The 27631-nt window shown below is 39.5% G+C and overlaps 1 protein-coding gene across 3 annotated transcripts in view; it reads right to left on the bottom strand.

Annotated features, from left to right (window-relative positions):
- Positions 1–1542: 1542 nt before the first annotated feature.
- Positions 1543–27631, bottom strand: part of LOC126191139 (uncharacterized) — a 265360-nt gene continuing 239271 nt past the window's right edge. For 2 of the 3 annotated variants that reach the window (XM_049931889.1, XM_049931890.1), the window contains 2 exons: positions 9021–9853; positions 1543–2801 (listed from right to left, as the gene is read on the bottom strand). In XM_049931889.1, coding sequence (XP_049787846.1) covers positions 1783–2801; positions 9021–9853 — 1852 coding nt within the window. In that variant the 3' untranslated portion in view covers positions 1543–1782. The remainder of the gene's footprint in view (positions 2802–9020; positions 9854–27631) is intronic. The other variant, XM_049931891.1, reaches the window with a different exon arrangement.

The raw sequence follows: 27631 nt of genomic DNA, 5'->3' as shown, positions 1-27631 counted from the left end.
CGCTGTTTCCGGAATCCATGTTGATTCCTACATAGTAGATTCTGAGTTTCCAAAAACGACATGATACTCGAGCAAAAGACATGTTCTAAAATTCTACAACAGATCGACGTCAGAGAGATAGGTCTATAGTTTTGCGCATCTGCTCGACGACCCTTCTTGAAGACTGGGACTACCTGTGCTCTTTTCCAATCATTTGGAACCTTCTGTTCCTCTAGAGACTTGCGGTACACAGCTGTTAGAAGGGGGGCAAGTTCTTTCGCGTACTCTGTGTAGAATCGAATTGGTATCCCGTCAGGTCCAGTGGACTTTCCTCTGTTGAGTGACTCCAGTTGCTTTTCTATTCCTTGGACACTTATTTCAATGTCAGCCATTTTTTCGTTGGTGCGAGGATTTAGAGAAGGAACTGCAGTGCGGTCTTCCTCTGTGAAACAGCTTTGGAAAAAGGTGTTTAGTATTTCAGCTTTACGCTTGTCATCCTCTGTTTCAATGCCATCATCATCCCAGAGTGTCTGGACATGATGTTTCGAGCCACTTACTGATTTAACGTAAGACCAGAACTTCCTAGGATTTTCTGTCAAGTCGGTACCTAGTATTTTACTTTCGAATTCACTGAACGCTTCACGCATAGCCCTCCTTACGCTAACTTTGACATCGTTTAGCTTCTGTTTGTCTGAGAGGTTTTGGCTGCGTTTAAACTTGGAGTGAAGCTCTCTTTGCTTTCGCAGTAGTTTCCTAACTTTGTTGTTGTACCACGGTGGGTTTTTCCCGTCCCTCACAGTTTTGCTCGGCACGTACCTGTCTAAAACGCATTTAACGGTTGCCTTGAACTTTTTCCATAAACACTCAACATTGTCAGTGTCGGAACAGAAATTTTCGTTTTGATCTGTTAGGTAGTCTGAAATCTGCCTTCTATTACTCTTGCTAAACAGATAAACCTTCCTCCCTTTTTTTATATTCCTATTAACTTCCATATTCAGGGATGTGTCATCCTACATCATTAGTTGAGAAGTCTAGCAGCAGCCAGTCTAGGAAATAGTGCCATGATTGGGAAGCGTGGACCACTGATAAATGGCTTTGTATTGTGTTCAGTGATGCATCTTGGTTCTGCACTACCATGGATGATCACCAGCAAGTATGGTGGTAACCTGGGGAGAGGTCACATTCTTCCAATATTCTGGAGAGGCACTGAGATGTTATACCTGGTATCATCATGTGTTACTCCTGGTATATTGGTGTGAGGAGCAATCAGGTATGACTTCACGTCACAGATGGTAGTGATTGGGAGAGCTTCTATGGCACAACGGCACATCACAGACATCCTGAGTTATCATGTGTTACCTCTCACGTGACAGTATCACAGAGCCATTTTGCAACTGGACAAAGCTCATCCACACATGGCATCTCATTCTATGAACTGTTTACATGATGTTGAAATACTCCCATAGTCAGCAAGAGTCAGTTGACAAGAAATAGGTGACACACATACATAAATACAATGGTAAATAATAATAATGTCAGACACAAACAAATACTGCAAAAACATTCAGTATAAATACAAATATTTATTGAAACATTAATATACAGTCAAATCTTCATCACTACTTAACTGTGATAATACAGAAATAATCATTAGTATTTACTGCAGTTCATGTAAAATGGATATTTGTACGCAGTAGAACTGATGTATTTACAGGCCAGTTTTACCCAGCAGCTAATTAATGCAACTGTCCATTGAGAACCTTCCTTTTCATTGGTACTAGTTAGTAACATTATAAAAAGCAATTACACTTGTGCTTTACGTTTGCTTTTACATTTATTTTGCATAACTTTACCTTCTGTACAGTCAGAATTTATATCTGAACATTCAGAGAAGATTTTAATCCCAGTACTCTTATGGCATGCTGTAGTTCTTTTGGCAACTTTTTTGATATTTTTAACACCATGCTCTGCATTACCACTGTCTTTTAATGGTGAATTAAGAAGAAATTTAGGTATTTGGCTTTCATTTTCATCAGAAGAGTGACTGGAAAATTTTCTTTGCCTAGTTCTTCTAGGTGCAAGAACTGAGTACTCTCCAACGCCAAGTAGAGTTTTTGACATTGATTTTGGTTTCTGCTTGTGTGGTACATACTGAGGGGACTTAAATACTGTTGATTTAGTTGTAGTTGATGTAATTACCTCGAGAGCATCACTTTTGCTTGCAGTGGTTACCGACTCAATATTTCTTACTTTTGACACCTTACTAGATTTTACATGCCTCAGTTTTTGGTTACTTAAATTAGATGGTATGTTACTTTTATGGTCCCTATCATCACAAATATTCTTATTCAAATTTTCCTTTAAGGGTGACAAACATATCAACTGAGACACATAATTATCCATTTCATCAGAAGACTGAGATGAAAGCTGCCTGGACTTAACCTTCTGTCTTCTACGTGGAGTAACTGTATCATCTATAATTGCACTTGATGCATTTATGTCTACATCTGACAAAATATTTTGACTCCCTCCACATTTTGTAACAACTACTTCACTTTTCTTTATGATTAAAATATCACTATATTCCTGGACTTTCTTTTGCCATTTTTCTTCTCTCACATTTACACTGCACTGGCTATCTGCTTCCTCATCCATATCAAACAGAATTTTGTGTTGACCACTGCGCAGACGATGCATGTTACTGCGAAATTCTGAGTCGACTTCCTTTGATGTGTACCGCATCACAGGGGTAAGCTGAATGACTGCTGGTGCTCTATCTGGCGTTTTTGTTGATGGCATGTCAGTTATTACGTCTACCACACCTGAAACAATTCATTACTTCAGATATTGGAAATGATTTTGGTAGTCAAGACTTTCTAACTGAGAAAACAATATAATTCTATTCACAGCTTCACAAAAGTTTCTCATGAAGTATACTGAGTATCTCAAACCTTCCAGGTCAAAATGATATAAATTATAGAGGGTTTCAAACTGAGCACTTTTGAGAGCAGAAACTAATGGTTGAAACTTCATATTTAATTTTTTAACAAAAAAAAAAAAAAAAAACTTATACTTAGCAACAAATTGAACTCACAGCAGCTGTTGAAACTGATGAATTTCAGCTTCAAGATAATTACAAAACGATTCATTATCCACACTGAATTATTGAGTCACATTCATTAGCCCTCATTGCTTGTACATGATGTTTATGATGGGGGTGTCATTTCTGCTCTACCATTCTTTCCATACTGCAAAAAGAGTATTTAGTGGAGAAGTTGACGGGTGTTACTGCTGACTCACTCTCCTACATAACCAACACCATCAGCTCAAACTCTACTGTGAAAAAATATTGTTGGTCAGCTATCTACGGCCTAAAAAATTCATTTTCTGTTCGCAGTAATAAATTTCTTTGGATTATGAAAATGCCTATTGTGAAACATATTTCTGTACCTTTGTTTGACTTCTTCAGAACTACATTCTGTTGCACCATACGTTACATGCATAAGTGCAAATTCGTATTGTGACTGACAACCAGTCATCCACTGAGAACAGTACTTAATTCCACTGTGGACATATCAGAGATCATTGTCAATTGTTTTTCAGGGTAGTGCCACCAATGTTGATATGACATTGAATTGTTTGTTATGAAACATAATAAGTTTACAAAAACATGCCCTACCAATGTTTCTCTTGGATCATCTGAGATATTCATTTGTGAGCACTGTTTTCTGTCTTAAAATATTATTTTTGTGCTCCTCCACCATCTGTGTAAGTTTGGTACATCCTATATGTGGTCACGTATACATGCAAAACAGTAGCCATTAGAGGATTACAGTGTAACAGGAAGAAGTATTTTCAGCTATATCCCACACATGGTTTTTCATACGACAACAGATATGTAGATTAATGGGGTAATGTTATCAAAAAGTGGGCAACTAACAATAATTTACCAAACTAATACCAAAACTTCATATTAACATAAGAAAACAGAGTACACTAATGACAACTGTTATAAAAATCAAATACACCTTCTGGCAGCAACTGCCAACAATTTTAAAAATTGTGAAACAATAAAATTAAAATATACTGGACAACAGAATTACAGGATCACTTTTTCGAAACCCTGTAATTGCCACCTATTGCAATGCTTAAATTTGAAATTAGACTTCAATTGCATTCAACCAAGTTGCATACAACCTTCCCCTGCAATGGTGCAAAAGTGTGGCACCCTAAGATGTCACACTTGGGCTCGACGATGCTTCAAACAGCAAGGTTTTAGTCACGTGAAGAAAGGCCACAGCTCAGAAGTTCATCTAAGGTGTGTTAATGATCTCACATTGGCACCGAATTTCAAATATTTTGCCCAACATGACAGCTCCTCTTACCCAAATTTCACACCTTTTTCAATGTCTCTGGGATGGAGGTTGAGTACATTGTGTTGAAATCATGCAGTTTTCTTATGAGTGATACACCACCCCTCGAATCGGTACAAAAAGACCTCAGAGGATGGCATAAAGGACCTCAATGAAGCCTCCTCTTTCTGTGGGGTGTTGATTCCCACACAATTCATGGTCAAAAACCAAGTTCCCGGTGTGATGATCTTACAGTCTAAGATATTTCATCCCTTCTTTAAGGACATTGGGGGCTACAGCCCCATTACACATAATCTGACCCATTTGGAGCGCAGTGCAACTACAATTTTTGATCTTTTTTACAGGTTGGAACCACAAGGGACTGTTCGACACCATTTGACAAATCCTGAACATGATTAAAAGCAGCAAAGGGTGCTTATTATTTTTCATCCCTCCTAGTTCGTGTTCTCCTGTGGTGCATGCCTACAGGGTGAGGGGGTTGTGACATTGACATAGGCATGAAATAAACAGTGGGGTGGCTTTCTAAGACCCCTCAGTTCTGCAAAACTCTTGGTGGCACCTATCAGCCTTTCCCGGGCACCTATTAAAGTATCTTTTCAAACAGAACCTGTGACGAGAATAACAGGTGCCTGCAGGCAGGCTACACTGCTCTTTTGTCAATGCCCTACTGCTCTTGCATTTCATAGTAGGTCATGCAGAATCTGAGTGTAGAAGAGGTTTCCAGTCTGTAAGTGCCTAGGCCTTCGTCACAGGTTCTGTTAGTGCAGGTATGTTTTTAAAATTCTCAGTAAAATGGGTGGGTAACACCCTTAGCTACTTCAGATCATATACAAATTTTGTCAGATAGTTTTGAATGGTCCACAGTGGTTCCAACCTGTACATAAGAGCAAAAATTGTGGTAATGCTGTGCTCCAAATGGGTATGATCACATTTGAAAGTCATGCAGCCCCACAATTTCCTTCAGGAAGGGCTGAAATGCCCAAGAGTGTCAGCAGTGTTAAAGGCTGTGAAGAACATACATGTTGCTCATCGCACTGCGAACTGTTACTTTCAACTGCGAAAGGTGTGGGAATCAATGCCCTAGGAAAAGTGATGGTTTCACTGATGCCCTTTGTACCTGCCCCATGGCCTTTTCCTGTTGGCTCTGAGTGGTGGACTGTCTGTAATGTTTTTCCCAGCCACTCATAATAAAACCACACGATTTCAAAGCTGGTTCTGACTTCCATTGCAAAGGAGTCAAAAGAAGGGGTGAAATGTGGATAACAGGGTTTGTGACAACTTCCAGATTGTGACACGTCCATTGTGGCACTGGGCAGAATTGTGGTAAAATTCAGTGCCAATGTGATATCACTGACTCATCTTATGCATATCACATGGACTCCTGAGCTTTGGTCTTTATTTCACATGTGTCAACACCTTGCTGTTTGAAGCATTGTTGGACCCAAGTGTGACATCAGCCTTCTCATAAGCAACTAGAGTTGGTATGCTTTAAATGTTGAAGCAGCCAACAACGGCGATGACATCTATGTGTACACTGTAATTGCTCAAAAATCTGAGACTGGTCCAATACTGAAATTTGTAATTGTTATGTTAAAATTGAACTGTGACTTAATATATGAACAACTATAACACTTTCAACATAATAACTGTTAACTGATTAGAAGAATCACAAAGATATAATTACAACCTTTTATATATGATGAGACTTACCAAACAAAAGCGCTGGCAGGTCGATAGACACACAAACAAACACAAACATACACACAAATTTCAAGCTTTCACAACAAACGGTTGCTTCGTCAGGAAAGAGGGAAGGAGAGGGAAAGACGAAAGGATGTGGGTTTTAAGGGAGAGGGTAAGGAGTCATTCCAATCCCGGGAGCGGAAAGACTTACCTTAGGGGGAAAAAAAGGACAGGTATACACTCGCACACGCACACATATCCATCCGCATATACACAGACACAAGCAGACATTTGTAATGGCAAAGAGTTTGGGCAGAGATGTCAGTCGAGGCGGAAGTACAGAGGCAAAGATGTTGTTGAAAGACAGGTGAGGTATGAGCGGCGGCAAATTGAAATTAGAAATTAGCGGAGATTGAGGCCTGGCGGATAGCGAGAAGAGAGGATATGCTGAAGGGCAAGTTCCCATCTCCGGAGTTCTGACAGGTTGGTGTTAGTGGGAAGTATCCAGATAACCCGGACGGTGTAACACTGTGCCAAGATGTGCTGGCGGTGCAGCAGGGCATGTTTAGCCACAGTGTGATCCTCATTACCAACAAACACTGTCTGCCTGTGTCCATTCATGCGAATGGACAGTTTGTTGCTGGTCATTCCCACATAGAAGGCTTCACAGTGTAGGCAGGTCAGTTGGTAAATCACGTGGGTGCTTTCACACATGGCTCTGCCTTTGATCGTGTACACCTTCCGGGTTACAGGACTGGAGTAGGTGGTGGTGGGAGGGTGCATGGGACAGGTTTTACACCGGGGGCGGTTACAAGGGTAGGAGCCAGAGGGTAGGGAAGGTGGTTTGGGGATTTCATAGGGATGAACTAAGAGGTTACGAAGGTTAGGTGGACAGCGGAAAGACACTCTAGGTGGAGTGGGGAGGATTTCATGAAGGATGGATCTCATCTCAGGGCAGGATTTGAGGAAGTCTTATCCCTGCTGGAGAGCCACATTCAGAGTCTGATCCAGTCCCGGAAAGTATCCTGTCACAAGTGGGGCACTTTTGGGGTTCTTCTGTGGGAGGTTCCGGGTTTGAGGAGATGAGGAAGTGGCTCTGGTTATTTGCTTCTGTACCAGGTCGAGAGGGTAGTTACGGGATGCGAAAGCTGTTTTCAGGTTGTTGGCGTAATGGCGTATCCAAATTGAACCCTGCCTGGAACAGTTCCGTCCTCCGTCACAGCGGGACCCACCTCCTCTTCCTCAAAATCACCCTCTTCTAACCTTCCAGGAATTTCTGACTTCCAGCCTTGCCTCTCAATCCTTCTTAAAAAACCTTAATCCTACTCCCATCACCACTGCTGAAGCCCAGGCTATCCGTGATCTGAAGGCTGACCAATCCATCGTCATTCTTCCGGCGGACAAGGGTTCCACGACTGTGGTACTTGATCATCGGGAGTATGTGGCTGAGGGACTGCGTCAGCTTTCAGACAACACTACTTAGAAAGTTTGCCAAGGTAATCCCATTCCTGATGTCCAGGTGGAGCTTCAAGGAATCCTCTCCAGCAGGGATACGACTTCCTCAAATACTGCCCTGAGATGAAATCCATCCTTCATGAAATCCTCCCCACTCCACCTAGAGTGTCTTTCCGCCGTCCACCTAACCTTCGTAACCTCTTAGTTCATCCCTATGAAAACCCCAAACCACCTTCCCTACCCTCTGGCTCCTACCCTTGTAACCGCCCCCGGTGTAAAACCTGTCCCATGCACCCTCCCACCACCACCTACTCCAGTCCTGTAACCCGGAAGGTGTACACGATCAAAGGCAGAGCCACGTGTGAAAGCACCCACGTGATTTACCAACTGACCTGCCTACACTGTGAAGCCTTCTATGTGGGAATGACCAGCAACAAACTGTCCATTCGCATGAATGGACACAGGCAGACAGTGTTTGTTGGTAATGAGGATCACCCTGTGGCTAAACATGCCCGGTGCACGGCCAGCACATCTTGGCACAGTGTTACACCATCCGGGTTATCTGGATACTTCCCACTAACACCAACCTGTCAGAACTCCGGAGATGGGAACTTGCCCTTCAGCATATCCTCTCTTCTCGCTATCCGCCAGGCCTCACTCTCCGCTAATTTCTAATTTCAATTTGCCGCCGCTCATACCTCACCTGTCTTTCAACAACATCTTTGCCTCTGTACTTCCGCCTCGACTGACATCTCTGCCCAACCTCTTTGCCTTTACAAATGTCTGTGTATATGCGGATGGATATGTGTGCGTGTGCGAGTGTATACCTGTCCTTTTTTCCCCCTAAGGTAAGTCTTTCCGCTCCCGGGATTGGAATGACTCCTTACCCTCTCCCTTAAAACCCACATCCTTTCGTCTTTCCCTCTCCTTCCCTCTTTCCTGACGAAGCAACCGTTTGTTGCGAAAGCTTGAATTTTGTGTGTATGTTTGGGTTTGTTTGTGTGTCTATCGACCTGCCAGCGCTTTTGTTTGGTACGTCTCATCATCTTCCTTTTATATATATTTTTCCCACGTGGAATGTTTCCCTCTATTGAATCATTCCACGTGGACATCTCTGCCCAAACTCTTTGCCTCTGTGTATGTCTGCTTGTGTCTGTATATGTGTGGATGGATATGTGTGTGTGTGTGTGTGTGTGTGTGTGTGTGTGTGTGTGTGTGTGTGTGTGTGTGTGTGCGCGCGAGTGTATACCCGTCCCTTCTTTCCCCCTAAGGTAAGTCTTTCCGCTCCCGGGATTGGAATGACTCCTTACCCTCTCCCTTAAAACCCAAATCCTTTAGTCTTTCCCTCTCCTTCTTTCTTTCCTGACGAGGCAACCGTTGGTTGCGAAAGCTAGAATTTTGTGTGTATGTTTGTGTGTGTTTGTGTGTCTATTGACCTGCCAGCGCTTTTGTTTGGTAAGTCTCATCATCTTTCTTTTAGATATATATATATATATATATATATATATATATATATATATAAATACTTACGGGATTTATACACGGATGTGTCCAGCAGTGGATTGTCTCCAAGGGAAAGAAGCTTCAGTGCGAATTGATGCTCCAAGAAAGTTGGCATGCAGTACGACTTATCATTAGCACGTTCCTCAAAACAGGCCATTGCCTGATACAAAGCTTTAGCCTCCTCATGTTTCTTATTCTGCGACAAAAACTTTGCATAACGATGAACAAATGTCTTAATTTTTTCTACAAGAGAGCTTGGCAGTGTTCTGTTTTTCTCCATGCCTTGTAGTATGTACAACATTATTTGGTTCATTTCTTGTACACCATGTTTTTGGATTTTATACAATGCATTGCACACTGATAAACCATCTTCAAAAAACTCTAGGGTAGTCTTTGAATTACCAGAAAAATGGTTGAACAATGCCATTACCATGATGTAGTGCAACAGAACACCATGACTGAGAAGATTATTACAAGAGTAACACTGACAGTATGATGAAGGTAGGTGCATTGATAGGCGTTTTTCATGATGATGTTGACATACTGGTGATGAAAGTTCTTTTTCACTTGTTCTTGTTACTGAGGTGGCTAGTACTATCTCTCTTCGTGTTTGAGTATCAAGATGAAAATCTATTATTTTCTGTACATTATCTGATGTGGTTATTGACATGTTAGTCATTTCTTCACATAGTTTATGCATGTAAGTAGGAGAATCCTTTACTGGTTGTGTATTACATGAATGCTGCAACCACAATTCAGATATATAAAATGAGTGCAAGGCTGCCAACTTCACTTTTGCATTAGCAAAAGAACCTTTCATGATATCAATTTCTGCCATCACTGTCAAGATATATGCCGACCTGCAAAAGTAAGTAAAAAGCAAATGAAAGTAAAATTGCGTGTTTGTATAGCAAACAATATCAAAATTTGTTCATTTAACCAAACTGAAAGAGATTAAATTTGTAAATATAACCTTGCAGCATGCCTGCTTCTTTGTCTATGGTACATTACAGTGGTAGCCCCATTTGTGTGTTATGCAACAACCTCCCGCCCTCCTAGATCACCGTCAGTCTCCTGTGTTTTATATTTTGCCTTCTACATTGATAAATTCACTACATTAAATCCAGCAATCTTCCTGCATATTTGTGTATTTTACTTTCTTGATGGTTACCACAGGAACTCAAGTACCCTCCATACACACTGTCTCTTTCCTGCAACCTGATACATAAATTCTGTCTGAGCTACTGATTTCCTTAATGCCAATTTTTTATTAGTCTAATTTTTATGAATGTAATTTTAGACCAGGTACCTACTTACTGTGCTACACACATCCAACAATAATGAAGACAAACAAGTGGAATAGATGTTCACAGAGATCAAATCTCTTACCAGAAAGTGCCCGATATGTGTCCTTTACAAACTTTCTAAAGCAGGCAGGTTTGCCTGCTTTGAAACTGCTATTTCAAGTCTCAAATCGACATAGAAGCATATAATTATAGCTAGCGACACTAAAAAATTTTCTACACAGTAGTCAAACCAGTGTGAAATTTAAGCAGATGTTTTCTTCTTCATGTGTGTCACTGCTTCAGCTTGCTTTTTTCCCCCCATGTTGTTGGGGTTGGGTTGTTTTGGGGGATGAGACCAGACTTTTCATGATGTACTTGCTAGAATGTCCCAGAAAGAAACCATAACTGACTACACAGCAAGACTTCAAAGGCATTAATTTGTCCGAACTTGCAACTACGGTGCAAGAAATAATTTGGGGTCATCATCTATTCCGTTATTGGACATAAACGAAAAACTTCATAGGTTTACTGGCAAACTTACTCAACTATATCATAAATATGCCCCTTAAAGATCAAACATGTAAGAAGGAAACCTGGACCTTGGCTAACTGAAGAACTAAAACAGCTCATGATTCCCAGAGGCATCGCACATTGGGCATACAAGCTTTGCCCTATGCCTGAAAACCATACTACTTACAAGCGGAAGCAGAACAGAGTCAGTCAAGCTGCGAGAAATGCAAAACTCTGGAATGCCCATTCATTAACCGATAACAGAAATAGACCAGCTATCCTATGTAAAAACCTGCATGGTTTAAGTATAGGCAAAGTAAAAGCTGCAACTGATCCCATTGCCCAGCTGATTAACTGCACTAGTACTTCACATTACTTACAACTACAACTGAACAACAAAGGGAAAAAAAAGGCATTGATTACTTTATGGGGGTAAATGACTTACATATTACTTAGAATACCATTAAAAAAGACATCACACATATTACATCAGCATCTACTGGACATTATGGCATCACAGCCCAAATGATGAAACTTATTACTGATCAGCAACTGCCTACTATAACAGATATCTTCAACTCCTCCTTAACCACGTTTTCCCAGAGGCCTGGAAACAGGGACTAATTACGACATACCTACAAAGGATGTTGCCACAGTGCCATTTGATTACTGACCTATTTGCATTCTTCCTGCACTTTCCAAGGCCTTAGAATATATAGCACATGACCAGCTAACAAACTAACTAATGCCAGACAATCGACTAGATGAATACCAATCATGTTTCCGTAAACATCGCAGCGAAACATCTGCCTTACTACTAAAGGTAACAAATGGACTGAAGATTGCCATGCATGCACAAGAGATAACTATCATGTGCTTCCTAGACTTCAGGAAATACTTTGACACCTTTGACTATGACCTTTTACTTGCCAAAGTCCCTCGTCAAGTGCATTGCAATGGTTTCTCTCATACATGATACCTTGCCATCAATGCATTATGTCCAGCACCATAAAGCCACAATGGAGGCAGATATTATCAGGAGTCATCCTGGGTTCATTACTATATTCTATACTCTCTTCATTGTATGTAAATGATGTGTCATCAGTTTTGTTCTGCTGCAAATACCACACGTACATCGACGACCTCCAGTTGTATCTAACTGCAAAACCAGTAAACCTGGAGACAGCTATCAAGAATCTCAGTACAGACCTGTGAGCACCATCAAGATGGGTGCAGGATATAGGGTTAAGGCTCAATCTATCCAAAACTCATGGAGTGCTGGCTGTCACTCTAGGCTCATAAGTCCGAAATATCAGGAATTCGATCTTTACTCTAAATGGGACAAATATCAACTTCTTTCCATAAGCAAAGAGTCTACGAGTAATAATAGATGAATATCTAAACTGCACTGAGCAAATAACTGCACTATGCAAGAAGGCACTGCCCACAAATCTATGCAAAATCCTTGTTTGTCTCTATCACTTCAGCTTTATGGGTTATATCCTGCTGGACGACCTATTGAAAAACCTGTTCTATACACCCATCTACCACCAATTCCAGCCATGTCACTGGCATCATATACCTTAATATTAGAGGTTGGACTACTTGTGCAAACAGGCAGATCATTTACCAACTTCACTAAAGAGTTCACAACATCTATGTCATACAACTGTGAACAATCTAACCCAGATGAATGACAATCACCAACCAAATTGGTCACTAGCACGACCCATAACTCAACATAATATGATTGTCTTCAATGGCTGTTTTTCTAACAACAGATTTTTCCAAACTACACAAATGTGAACTCTCCCTCCAAAACATTCTTTGTTACCTAATGCTATACAATTTATAAAGCTGGACTGTGTTATCTTTGTTTACTTTGGAACCTCCAACTTCCCTCATTACTATTCTCTTTGAACATTCTACGTGTCAGACACTTATGCACTCCATAACAAAGAAATCTTTCCTAATTCCTTCCTCTACTGTTCCTCCCTGTCCCCAATGTATGCCTCTTCATGTTTCCACCACTCAACCCAGCCAAGACTGCTTCTCCTTTTAAGTCACGATGTAGCATGTGTGTGTATGTGAATGTTTCATTGCTTTTGTGAGAAGTGATCCACATTAATAACATGATTACATACCATCCTGGAATTTATATCAGATTTTCTATGCTCACAATATTAGAATCCATTTTTGCATTAACATAAAAATAAACTTCCACAATTTACACTAAAGAAACAACATTCATGGCTGGAAAAATGGGGGGGTGGGGGGTGGGGGTGGTACCCCACGGCTTTCAAATGATGTGATACTGGCAATGCTTTGGTTTTCAGGTAATCATATTTTCTTGATCTGCATTGGTATCAGGCATCACAAGTTGGAACAATTTGTAGTGCAAGTGCTTTGTCCCAAATTGCATCCAACCAAACAGTATCTATTAATCATTTACTCTAAGACATTTCTGGATGTGGTGGTTGATGGAAATAACTGTTCTGATAGAAGTCTGGTGTTCTATGACTTTGGACTGACATTCACTTGTTTTGGGTCGCTACCAAACTTAGCTATCAATACTGTGTGCTAGTATGTTGAAATTATTGAAGCCATGTGGTTTCTGTGCTAACTTTTCCCCGTGATTGTGATAATATACTGACGACATTTACTCCTTAGTATTTTTAGTTATCAATATAGTTCTGTTTATAGCATGCAGACACACTAAACAGCAAAGAGTGACTAGGTTGGCTGTGATGAGAAAACTTTTGTTATTGAACTGAGACCATTATTTTGATTTCAATTGACACAGCTACTCCTATAATATTGGTAGGTTGGCTGGAGGTTAAGGGCCTAAACAGCAAGGTCATGAGTCCCTCAATTGAGGGATAGGGCCTCTGGAGTTAGTGACATTCCTCAGGAACAAGTTCAGATTATCAGTGTAGGTGAGAGCCATAAATTAGAGACACTGAGATCAATACTGATGCCAGAGTTAAGGCGTAATTCATGGAGAAGTATATGGATTGAGCCAGGTCCATAGGTCACAGCTGACGAGGGTCTTCCAGGGCTCATCCATAATAAGAAAAACCTCACACTGCATCTGACCCCACCAACCCAAGTAAGGGCCAAGACAGTTACAGAGCAAAGGATGCCTTCTAGTCAGGAGATTCAGAACAGCAAAAGTGAGAAGGCTAAAAACACAATGGACATTATAATGACTGTAAATAATAAAAACAAGATGAGAGTGATAGGGAAGGCAGCAGGTGGAGCTCTGCATGCGACAACCCCCCCCCCCCCCCCCCCAGTCATCTCACCCCTGATCCATTATAGTCAGCGCACTAAGGAGCACCCACTATTCACCAAAGAGCTAAACCTAAAATAGAAAATAGAGTGCAGCAGAAAAGGAGGGATGAACAACTAAACTGGTCAAGGAGGTAAGACCCGGCATGAAGCAGGAGAGCTCACAACTGTCCCAAACCCAAACACCCTGGTACTTTAAAACCTTATATCTGAGAATATAAGCCATTTTCAAAAAGAAAACAGAAAACCAATTCAAGTGTCAGTGAATAATCTGCCAATATTAGAGGCAAAGAATTTGGATGACCACTCTCAGCATGGACGGCAGAATGAGGGGGCACTCCTTCAGGATATGAGCTACTGCCTGCAAGGCCCTGCATCCAGTGTGGGGGTAGCTTGTTATATGAAATAAAACTATTGGTTAGTCTGGTATGACTGATACAGAGGCGACATAGGATAGTGGATTCCTTCTGGGAGGAACAGAAGGATGAATGCCATGCATCAGTAGTATAGTATCAAATAGTGTGGAGTTTATTTGAGGGGAGCAGTAGCCTACCAGATGATGTTTCATCTCTGAGTGAGCAGAGGTCTTATTCACAGCAGCAAATCTGCACTTTTAATAATTCCATGGGGTACCAACATGACTTGTGACTCAGAGAGAGAGACAACCCAGTAGGCAGAACGACTAAATTCAGTGAGGAGGTCATGACTGGCACAGACCACAGGGTGACAAGAGTAACATCAGTCAATGGCCTGGAGACAGTTCACTGAGATACTGCATATTAAAACACGGTCCAGGGAGTGCCATTTAACAAAATGGAGGGCTCTGTTAATGACTATCAGCTCTGTCACAAAAACACTATGTTCTCAGCAATAAACGGTGTTCCTGACTGGCAGGAGATGTAAAAGCATAGACCATCTTATCTACAGTTTTAGAGTCATCTGTGTGAAAGATAATAGTACCCTGAAACTCCTAAAGAACTGAACATAACAGACACCGAAAGGTCATGGAGGCAACCAAGACTTTACGACCTAGAAATAGATTGCTCCTAATTCGTGAACTTGGTACCAACCAAATGGTGTGCACAAGAAAATATAGTGAGTAAATTCTAGGGAGAGATGGAGGTCCTTGCAGGGGACTGCAGGGCATATTCCAACTGATAATCCCAAGGTACCAGGAGGTAGATACATCTCATATGCATAAAGAATGGGACCTGTTGGATGATCAGGGAATTGTCGAATGCCAACTGCATAGGTTTGAAAGAGTTGGTACCATTGCAACTGAAGAGGGAAGATTTCTGCCTCATGAGGAGACTGTCTATGGGACTAGTGTGGAAGGCATCAGTGGCCACTTGCATGCCATGATGGACTAGGTCTGACAATTTCAAAGCTTGCAGGGCCACTGAGACATAAACCTCGCAAATGTAGTCCAACTGAGACAAGACCAGGGCTCAGTAAATATGGAAAAGAGTAGCATGATCTGCACCCTAAGAGGTGTGCGCAATGAAGCACGGAGTGCTGAGATTCAGCATGTAGCTTATCTAGTTGACAAACAGGAGGCAACCAAGTCAAACATGGGACAGTGCAACAACATCCAAGTGCTGGATACCCAAACAGAGTTCTGGGTCAGGATGGACCACACGGTACAGTCAAAAATGCTTTCCCACATTCTTCAGGGGAGAACTGGAAACCATGGGAAAGTGTCCAAGCAGAGGCCTTCAGATGGTGCCTTGGATCTGGTGTTTAGCTGATGCTACTGAGTGGGAGTTGTATCAAATGCAAAAGTCGTCGAGATAAAATGCAGGGGGTGACTCGTGGTCCCACATAGGTCACTATCCCATTGATAGTAATGAGGAAGAGCATGACGCTCTGAACAGAGCCTTGTGGGAAGCTGTTCTCTTGGACCTGTGAAGAGCTGAGCGAAGTGCCGACTTTCACCAGGGACAACCAGAGGGAGAAAAATCGACAAATGAAAAGGGGTAGGGTACCTTGAAAATCCTGTTCATGGAGGATAAGTAAAATGTGATGACGCCAAGCAGTGTCATATACCTTATAATAGTAAAAAAAAAACTGTGATGAGGTGTAGGTGTTTAGAAACAAATTGTAGGATTGCTGTTTCCAAATTAACCAGATGATGGGTTTTGGGTCATCCATCTTGGAAACTCCACTGATGGGGGACAAAAGGCCCCACAATTCGAGACCCCAGCATAATCTGCAAGCAATAATCCTTTCGAGCAGTTTGCAGAGCATGTTGATGAGGCTAATCAGTTGGTATCTGTCGAGAGTCATTGGGTTTTCGCCTGGTTTAAGGGCTGGGATGATTATGCTATCTTGTTATTTACAAAGTGAAGACACCTTTGAGCTGAATACAGTTGACGATCCTGAGTAGATATAGCCATTAAGTAACGGTCAGATATGAATTGAATCGAGGTCCAGGGCCTATTATGCAAAAGCCTCACCCACCTTTTTTATATGCATCCATTTATTTATTGTACGATTTAGTGATTCCTAAGGCCTTTTGTGTGTATTTTTATAGCTATCATTCAGTTCAGTTTGCCCAAAAATCTATTCTTCTTTGTAAATACTTATAGAACACACTGGAATGATGTACATTCTCGTGACTGTTAATAGATTGTTGTCATCAACAAAAATATGTACATATGCCAAATTAAATATCAGATCGTGAAATTGAAGTATTATACGTTTAGTAACAAAATAGAGGCTGTGGAAATGTTAGCACAAATAACTAATACCTCTAATTACCATAATTGAAATTTGTAAATTTGCTAACACAAAAACCTCATTACTATTCAAATGAAAGTAACAATCATCATCAAGTTGTGTAATTTCATTCGTTATTCATTCTTATGTAATTCATTGTAATTAATGATGCTTGTAAATTATGCAGATATTTACCTCTTGTTAGTTACTCCACCTAAATTTATGAAATTCCAGTATTTGAGAAAACGTGTATTTATTTTGTGTAATCTGGCGAAGCACGATTTGTATACTTCGAACAAATGTTAGCAATAAAATTCATACAGTCACTCATTACAAAATTAAAGTAAAATCAACATAATTGTTGAAATCAGATTGTGAATTAATTTTCACACATAAAACCAAGATGCTGGTAAAAATATTATGTTATCTGACATTATATTTTATAACCTGTACAAATGTAACAGCGGTTAGTTAAGATGAAATTGTTTTTAATTGTAAGTTACATTTTGTAATAAATTAACAATGATAGCAATTGTTAAAATTGTATTTAAAGCGACACAGTGAAGCTGTGCGGGCAGTCAGTCAAGTTTTGTTTACTTCAGGAGTCAGTGCAGTTCAGTTTGGTTTAGCTCAGTTTCGTCTATTGTTTTGCACTTATGTCAGTTCTGTCGATCAGCTGATGTCAATAAATAATTTGTCAAGCTTGAAATTTTCGTGATGTTCTCATTATTCGCAGCATCCACAACATCGATGAACCACAGGCCAACACAGGTTAAGTAGTAAAGTTTAAAGATCGTCACATGTGGTGGAGTAGAGCTGAGACTGATGTTTGAAATTGGAACTGTGTTTAATGAGTGAGTGTTTCAGGTTATGTAAAAACGTGAGTGCAAAATCTAAATGACAACTTTTGCCCACAGAATTGTTTGTGGTGACCGTTTTGGGGGAAAAAAATCGTTACCTGCTGTGGGAAGGTCGCAATATCATCTGTTTTGGATATCATTACCTGATGATAACGGACCAAATTCTCAGACTGCACTGCTGGAATTCAAATGAGTAACTGTTCTCTTTAATTTTCTAATTTTAAATAGTGTTGTGAGGCATTTGTGTACGATGAATAACAACGAGAACACGAAAATGAATGAAGAGAAGCGGGTAGGCTATCAATTTGCAGAAAACACTACGGACATACAATCAAGTATCAGTGAACTATTGTCCAGCAGTAATCCGAGTGTAGATCAAAGTTTTGGTGGAGAGCGTTCCAGTGAAAATGTCGCCACAAGTACTCCAATTACCCAGGGAAGAGTAGGAGGAGATAATTTGTTAATGTAATTAATGAGCATATGAAAGAAGTGAAGGAGGAGGAGGAGGAGATTACTGTTTAACGTCCTGTCGACAACGAGGTCATTAGAGATGGAGCACAAGTTCGGGTTAGGGAAGGATGGGGAAGGAAATCGGCTGTGCTCTTTCTAAGGAACCATCTCGGCATTTGCCTGAAGCGATTTAGGGAAATCACGGAAAACCTAAATCAGGATGGCTGGATGCGGGATTGAACCGTTGTCCTCCTGAATGCGAGTCCAGTGTGGTAGCCACTGCAAAGAAATTTTGTTAGAAATATTAATTGTGTATGGGGTGGCATACCTTTAAAATGCTTTCCAGGGGATGGGAAATTGCATCCTGTTGATTATTTACAGCACTGTCAGGATAATTTTAGTAATGACATGATAGACAATGTTAAAATTAAATTTGTTAAGCGATATTTGGATAGAGAAACAATCTCACGGGCCAATCAGAATGTTAATTCTACCATGTCATGTGATGAATTTGAAAGAAATTTGGTCAGAATCTGAGCACACTAGGATTAAAAATGAGTTCTTGAATGGTCGGATGTATAGGAAAAGTGATGGTGGCTTCAAGTGTTTCTGTAAAAACCAATTGAGGAAATTAGTGCACTTAGACAAACCTTTTGACAAATTAATACAAATAGCTGCCTTAAAAAGGAGATTACCAAAAAGAGTACAGTGGGAGTTAATTTATGGACCAGACGACTCTGTAGATCAGTCCTTGAGATATGCAGATAAGTTGGATAGAGCCTTTGAGAGAAATGAGAGGTTAAATAATGGCAATCGGCCATCTGGGGGGAGGAATCAAAGTGGGAATCAAGGCAGGAGTGATAGTGAAAATCAGAATAATAATAGTGGTTACAATAGAAGTGACAATAGATGGATCAACCATAGGAATGGGAATGGAAACAGAGGACATAACAGGGAGAGACCTTGGGAGAATAGTAATAGACAATTAGATAATCACCAATCAAGACGAGGCATTTTAAATTGACGAGCGCCTCATTAGGAGCCTGTTAGCTTGGGGCGAGAAATAAGTACCAAAATCAGGCTAAACACCACCAGCCTAGAGACATCGAAAATAGGTACATAAGACAGAGTAATCAAAGACATTGGAGTGGAAATGACAGAACTAATGTAAGAAGAGGACATCAGATTAGCAAATTACAGTTTGACAGTAACTTCAGGAAAAGTATGAATGAAAGTGTTGAAGATAGAAGTAATCGCATCTGTAAGAATGTTGAAGAGGTTCCGTTAGAGAAGGAAACTATCTCAAGTCCATATAATCAGTCTGGTGGAGAAGTTTGCAAAGAAAATGTTGGTTCTGATAGTAATCTTAATGAGTTTGGATTAGGCAAATTAATGGAGGAAGAATCTATCCCTGTTAAGCATTTAAGTGATGATACTTGTATTGGTGTACATGTCAACAATTCTGATGATCATTGTAAAGATGTTGTAGAACTGTCTAGTGTTGGAGATGATAGCATGCGTGGAAAGATTGATAGTGGAAGTATAAGTAGTAATGAAGAATGGGATGAAGAATTAGATGGCATAGTGTATATGGAGGTTAAATAAAATTTATTTAATGGTGAAGATGATGATGATGTCAGTGAAGAATATGGGAACCACATTGTGCCAATGGAAACTGGGAAGGTATCAGATAAGGAACGCGTGGACAGCCATCATGATTTAGATTTGAGGCTAGAAACTTTATGGGATACTTACAAGGGTTATAGTGACAGTGACAGAGTAAAAAGAGTCATCAAGATTATTTGTGAAGAACTGCATTACAACTGGAAAGGTAGAACCAATCAGCAGGTTTACAGTGAGATCGTTGTTGTTGTTGTTGTTGTTGTTGTTGTTGTTGTTGTGGTCTTCAGTCCTGAGACTTAATTCAACTACATTCCATTATCCTCGTTTTGCTTTAGTTGATGTTCATCTTATACCCTCCTTTCAAGACACTGTCCATTCCAAGTCCTTTGCTGTGTCTGACAGAATTACAATGTCATCGGCGAACCTCAAAGTTTTTATTTTTTCTCCATGGATTTTAATACCTACTCCGAACTTTTCTTTTGTTTCCTTTACTGCTTGCTCAACATACAGATTAAATAGCATCAGGGAGAGGCTACAACCCTGTCTCACTCCCTTCCCAACCACTGCTTCCCTTGCATGTCCCTCGACTCTTATAACTGCCATCTGATTTCTGTACAAATTGTAAATAGCCTTTCGCTCCCTGTATTTTACCCCTGCCACCTTCAGAATTTGAAAGAGAATATTCCAGTCAACATTGTCAAAAGCTTTCTCTAAAACTACAAATGCTAGAAATGTAGGTTTGTCTTTCCTTAATCTTTCTTCTAAGATAAATCAGTATTGCCTCACGTGTTCCAACATTTCTACGGAATCCAAACTGATCTTCCCTAAGGTCGGCTTCGAAGTGAGATCAGTTCCAGGAAAAGTACACAGTGTGTAAAAGAGGGATATGACATCAAGCAGTCATCTGATGTAGCTCTAAGGAAAATACAGACAAAGTAAGAGAAATTGTGCAGATAAAAATGGTATAAATAACTTGGACTTTAGAGAAATTGAGGATGACTTTGAAGAATACCCTGTTATTGGAATCAAAATTAAGGGAGCAACTGGTAGGCATTGCAAAGTTGTAAACAGACAAGCCTTAATATCTTTCACCACTAATGATGTACAGTATAACCAAGGATGTTTCATAGTCCCTGACCTCAATGAAAATATTTTGTTTGGAGTGAATTGGATACAAGGAGTAAATGCAGATTTTGACTGGAATAACAAAAAGTTAAAGCTTACCAACTCAAAGACAGACGTGACATGTGTCTGAACTAATCATCCAAAAATTGCCTAGAGTACAATTTTCAAATGAGAAGAGTGATTTGTGTAAATGAAAAGATCGACTTTAACAAGGAAGACAATGAAGAAGAATACAGTGAAGACAAATATGCTGAATTATTGGCCACCAAACTAAAGGAAGCTGGGAGTCTATATAAAAAACAGACAGATCAATTAGATAGTTTATTGTGGGACTACAAAGACATGTTCAGTGAGAAAACTGGGAAAGTGAAAACCTATGAATGTAGACTTAATCTTAAACCTCATGAACCATTTTTTATCAAACCATACGGAGTACCCATCTCAAAAAGAATAGTTGTGGAGAGAGAACTACAAAAGATGGAATAGTGGGAAGTAATCAAAAGGTGCAATAGTGCATATAATAACCTGTAGGTGGTAGTTTCCAAACATGACAGTGGAGGAAGACTTGTGCTCAATTCGAGACATTTACACACATACCTTGAGAGGAAAACTATCAACCTGAGAACATTGATGAGTTATTACATAAGTTTGAACATATGAAGTATGTCCAGTTTAGACTTAACAGCAGGTTTCCATCAGGTACCATTGGAGATTCATTCTAGGAAATATACTACATTTTTGTATGGAGGAAGATGCTATTGCTATTGTGTTGCACCATTTGGTCTTAATGTAGCAGTTGCAGAATTTATCCAAGCATTGGATTTTGTTCTAGAAAAACAATTGTTAAGTAAAGTAGTCCTTTATGTTGATGACATACTTGTAACAGGAAAAAGTTGGGAAGAACATATACGCTTGTTGGCTGAAGTGAGTTATAGATTGAGACAGGGAGGTATGTCATTAAAATTAGAGAAGTGCAAATTTGGGGTTAAACAACTCAAATTTTTAGGCCATACCATCTCAGAAGAAGGATTCTTGCTGGGTAAAGAAAAACTTGAAGCCATTGCAAAATTTCCTGCGCCCAAGAGTCAGAAACAACTTAAATCTTTCTATGGAGTTTGTGGCTACTACTGTAAGTTTGTCAGCATTCAAGCTTTAAATGCACCATGTTTGAACAACTTGTTGAAGAAAAACATCATTTGGGTATGGGACAAGGATTGTCAGGAGGCATTCAACAACATCAAGAAACAGTTGTGCAACAGTAAAATGTTATACAGACCTGATCTTACAAAGCCATTTTGCATTATGACTGACAGCAGTGACTATGGGCTGGGAGCTCATTTGTTCCAAGAAAAGATTGTAGATGGTGTGATAGAGCATAGATCAATAGCTTTTGCCAATTGAACTTCACAAAAACGTGAGAAGTCTTATACTGTCACCGAAAAAGAATTGTTAGCAGTCTATTGGGCTTTCACCAAATTCAATAATTACTTATTAGTACATCAAGCAGTAGTATACACAGACCATAAGTCTTTAATCTATATGAAAGAGTGTACTTTGCATCACAGCAAGATAACTAAGTGGGCACTATTCCTCCAGCAGTTCAACTATACAGTAAAGTATAAAAAGGTGAAGAAAATCTAATTGCTGATGCTCTACCAAGATTGCCAATGGGAGGAGAAGGTGAAAATAACAGTGATGAGTGTGAAATGGAATTTTGGATTAAAATGAGTGGAAGATGAGAATGAAATCATGAAAATTTGTAATGACATCCGTAGATATCAGAACCATGATTCTAATTGGTAGTTAGTTAAAAGTTATCTGGGTAAGAGAGGATACGAGAAAGTAGAGCAGTATTATAAAGTGCACAGATACAGTGCAGACAGTGATGCTTGGAGATTGTGTTGGGGATAGCAGTATATTAAAGTATTGATAAAGTACCTACATGAGATTTTTGGACATTGTGGGACACAGAAATGTATCCAAGAGGATGTATACTTTTACAAAACTGACAGGAGAGTGAGGAAGCAATTATCTTTATGTGGCAGGTGCCAGAGGGTAAAAGTTAAAAGTCAAACCTGCAAAAGATGTATGCAAAACATCTTGCCAAAAGAACAACTACAACTTGTAGCAGCTGATTTTTATGGATCACTGCCTATGGCTAAAGGAGGGTTTTGTTAAATATTTGTCATGGTGGACCTTTTTTCAAAATTCATTGAACTATATCCTTTAAAGAAAGCAACAAATAAGAACATCATTTTGAAAATTAGAAGAGACTATCTCACAAAGGTATTTCTGACAATGGAGCACAATTTACTTCTAAAGTTTGGAAAACAGTTGTTGATGATGAGAACATAAGCTATATTCTGATATCAGCTTACGACTCGTCAAGCAATCCAGCTGAACGTTACATGAGACAAATAGGGAGATTATTTAGAACTTATTGCAACAAGAATCGTGTAAGTTGGATAGAGTATGTAGACAGCTTTGAAGATATACTGAACAGCTTACAGCATTCACTTACTGGGTTTTGCCCATATGAAATAATGTATCACAAGAAACTACTGAATCTGATCAATGAATTAATTGAATTCCCAGCATGTAAGGCTATGAGTCCACAGGAAAGAGAAGAAATAGTCAAAAAAGTAATGGAACAACAAGGGAAATTGAGGAAAACAGCCATGATAAGATGTTGCAGCCTACAAATTTTGAAATCTATGATCTGGTCCTGGTGAAGACACATGAAAAATCCAAGGCTATAAGCAATGAATTAAAGAAATTCTTTGATATCTATATCGGCCATTCAAAATTCAGTCTATGCCATATCCAAATGCATACAGGTTAGTGTATCCAAAACCTGGAAGGTTATTTAGTTTAAGTAATATAAATGAACTGAAACCCTAAAGCAAGTGTCACACACAAAGAAAAAAATCAGATGATGTAAATGCCATCAGGAGGACACCACATCTTTGTGTCAAGTGCTTGGTGAGCACCAGGTCTCCAAGCTATGTAGCATTCTATTTTCTTCTTTTCATTTTTGGATGCTACATCATTTACTCATCTATAAACTTGTAAAGAAGTTATCTGTTACTGTAAATACTATCCATTCTTTGTAGCATAAGTTTTCTGTATGTAATGTGAATGAGTGACATTATTTGAGGAATAATTTGAAAATGTAAACTGTGTATTAAATTTGACTTTCTTACAGTAATGATTGTGAGAAATGAGTTGTGTAAACCATAGTGAGAAAGTTACGATAACTTTGTAGAGATAAAGATTATAATAGGTTAAAGTGTGTACTATGTATATAATAAGTATTGTAAGTGTTGTTAAGAAACTACTTTCTGGCCATCACACTCTGTGGACAATCTGTATTAGTAAGGAATGTTTACTTTTCCTGTGCATTTTCTTAGCTTTATGAACTTGTGATGACGTTCAGGAGCTAATTGGTGGGACAATGTATAGTTCTGGGAGTAAAAGACAATTTTCTAGATCCATATGTGTGTGTTGTGTACAGTGTATAATGGTCATAGATAAGTTAGTGTTAGCATTTTCATGACAGAATAGAATCTGTGAGTATATAAGATAATGGAGATTATTGTACTTATATTCTGTAGAGCATGTATTTGATCTGTGGGAAGTGATAGCATGAAGCAGTTCAAAGGTGTTTCTATGAGAATTACAGGCATTACAACATGGGAAACTGCTAATGAGATGTACAAATGGACAAGATGCACTGTGACAAAAGACATTTTGTGACAAGTATCCCATTACAAGATTGTGTGATGAGGAACAGTCTGTGAGTTTATGTTTGATATGATAAAGAGTTAAATGAGATTTTGGGGGTGTGGTGTCAAATACACTGTATAGTGGAATATACTGAAATACTAATCAAAAAGAAAGGATACTTATATAATTTATTTTTGTTCATTGACTTTAATCTGTATATAATGAAATCTTTACAGTTTAAATATGCTTATCTTTGTGTGATTTTGTTTATAAATATGCTAATAAATATGCTAAATATTTTGGTATATTTATACCTGACGTCACTTTAATTGTAACCTACACAAGTACCTCGAGTAATGAGGGGGGTTGGGGTTGTTTGGGGAAGGAGACCAGACAGCAAGGTCAATGATCTCATTGGATTACGGAATGAAGTCGGCCGTGCCCTTTCAAAGGAACCATCCCAGTATTTGCCTGAAGCGATTTAGGGAAATCATGGAAAACCTAAATCAGGATGGCTGGACGCGGGATTGAACCATCGTCCTCCCGAATGCGAGTCCAGTGTGCTAGTTGAGTAATGAGTTCAGCCCTGTTCCTACGTAGAGAACTGTATCCAAGATCCTTACCTGACCTAGAAGTAAAAACTAAAATGTATGAGCTAATAGTGGACTGTGCTATTGCAGCATAGAGACTGCCAGATAAAGAGGGGTTGCAGACACAAGATGGACAGCGGAAAAGGACTGATGATAGTGAGCTGCCAATTCCTTAAGATGTGTGATGCAAACTAGTGACTGGAGTGACAGCTAAGAACAATAAAATTTGATTTTTTCCTTTAAAACTAGTACTATGATAATTTAAATGTATTGAAGATATGTGATTTGAAAGTACCAGTTCGTCTATATGTATTTAGTAGCCATTCATATAAGTATTGTAAGAGTGGCTGCGAGTGTATTATGCAACAGCCTGCCCCAAGATCATTATGAACTGTCTGATACCACCGTTTTTGATAAGTGTATTTATCGTACTATTCAGTGATTCCTAGGGCCCTTTATGTGTATTTTTATAGGTATCGTTCAGTTAAGTTTACCTGAAAACCTGTCCTCCTTTGTAAATACATATACAACATTCTGGAATGACATACATTCTCATGATTGTTAATAGATTGTTGTCATTAACAAAAATATGTACATATGCAAAATTAAATATCAGATCATGAAATTGAAGTAATAAATGTTTAGCAACAAATATTAAGAGGCTGTGGAAATGTTCGCGTAAATAACTAACGCCTCAAATTACAATAATTGCAATTTGTAAATTTGCTAACAAAAACCTCATTATGACTCAAATGAATATAACAATCATTATCCAGTTGTGTAATTTAATTTGTTATTCATTTTTATGTAATTCGTTGTAATTAATGATGCTTGTGAATTATGCAGATATTTACCTCTTTTTAGTTACACCAACCAAATTTATGAAATTCCGGTATTTGAGAAAATGTGTGTATTTAATTTATGTAATCTGGCGAAGCACGATGTGTACACTTCGAACACATGTTAGCAATAAAATCCATACAGTCACTAATTATGAAAATAAGGTAAAATCAAAATAATTATTGAAATCAGATTGTGAATTAATTTTCACACATAAAAGCAAGATGATTGTATAAATATTATGTTATTTGACATTATATTTTATAACCTGTACAAATGTAACAGCAGTTAGTTAAGATGAAATTGTTTTTAATTGTAAGTTGCATTTTGTAATAAATTAACAATAGTAACGATTGTTAAAATTGTATTTAAAGCAACGCAGTGATGCTGCGCGGGCAGTCAGTCAAGTTTTGTTTACTTCAGGAGTCAGTGCAGTTCAGTTCAGCTCAGTTTCGTCTCTTTTGCACTTATGTCAGTTCCGTCGATCAGGTAATGTCAATAAATAATTTATCAAGCTTGACATTTTCGTGATGTTCTCATTATTCGCAGCACCCACAACATAGATGAACCACAGGCCAACGCACGTTAAGTAGTAATGTTTAAAGATCGTTACAGGCTGTATCATGAGACGAGGCAAGAGCCTGAAGTATTTCGCAGTCGTTGAAAGGTTCACTATGTAATTCCATTTGGCAGGAGGTGAAACATAGGAGGATTCTTGGACTAGTCATTTCTGCAGTAGACAGATAGCCAGGTAATAAGATGCCGATGTTGTCATGAAGTGGGTTGCAGGTGTTTAGCAGTAACTGACACACTGGTACAATGATCACATTGAAGGACAATACCTGGAACAGTTGATTATCTTTGGTGGCCCAGAAGACAAATGAGTTTGGCTCACTTCTGAGAGAAAGAGGTTCATGGTCCCGATGAGGAGACACGGCACTCCCAGCAGCTAACCATGTTACTGCGATGAATTAGATAGGGAGCCTTAGTTTGGAGTCGTAAAAAAAGTGGGAAGAGCAACCAACCTATGAAGGTTGCTGCTTGAGACATTGCAGGAGGCTACAATGATCCTGAATTGCTGTGGCAATGTCTTTGGTCCACCACAGCATCAGTGTGATGGAAGAAACCTGTAGAAAGGAGGTTGGCAGTGCAGGTGATCGCATCGGACCTCGACTATGATATCTGACAGAGAGGGGGCAAAGATAACAGCAGAGGGGTACAACTGCCAGTTGCCTTTTTGGAGCACCCAATGTGTAAGTCAGCCCAGTCTTTGATGGCCTATTCATAGCAAGCAAAGGGACAAATGAAGAGCAGGGAGCCCTGACACATCCACAGGCCATGGCGCCTTTAGTCACTGGCTGACATCGGGCCTCTGACTTACAGGTTTCCGCATAGAATGGTTATGTGAGGGAGCCCTATCACCAGCAGGCACCGGAGGAGGAAGCTACTTTTCCAGCTGGGTGCAGAAAGTAGTTCCTGAAGGCGCTGCCATGGGGACCATAAGAAAGAAGGGCAAAAACTGGGGAGGGGGGGGGGGGGGCTGGAAATTGCTGCAACTTTCTCATAATGGGTAATGTCAACAGGATGTAGGCCTGATTATTATTATTATTATTATTATT

This window comes from Schistocerca cancellata, chromosome 6 (genome assembly GCF_023864275.1).
Source record: "Schistocerca cancellata isolate TAMUIC-IGC-003103 chromosome 6, iqSchCanc2.1, whole genome shotgun sequence".
Taxonomy (NCBI): Eukaryota; Metazoa; Arthropoda; class Insecta; order Orthoptera; family Acrididae; genus Schistocerca; species Schistocerca cancellata.
This window is presented reverse-complemented; position numbering and strand designations above follow the sequence as displayed.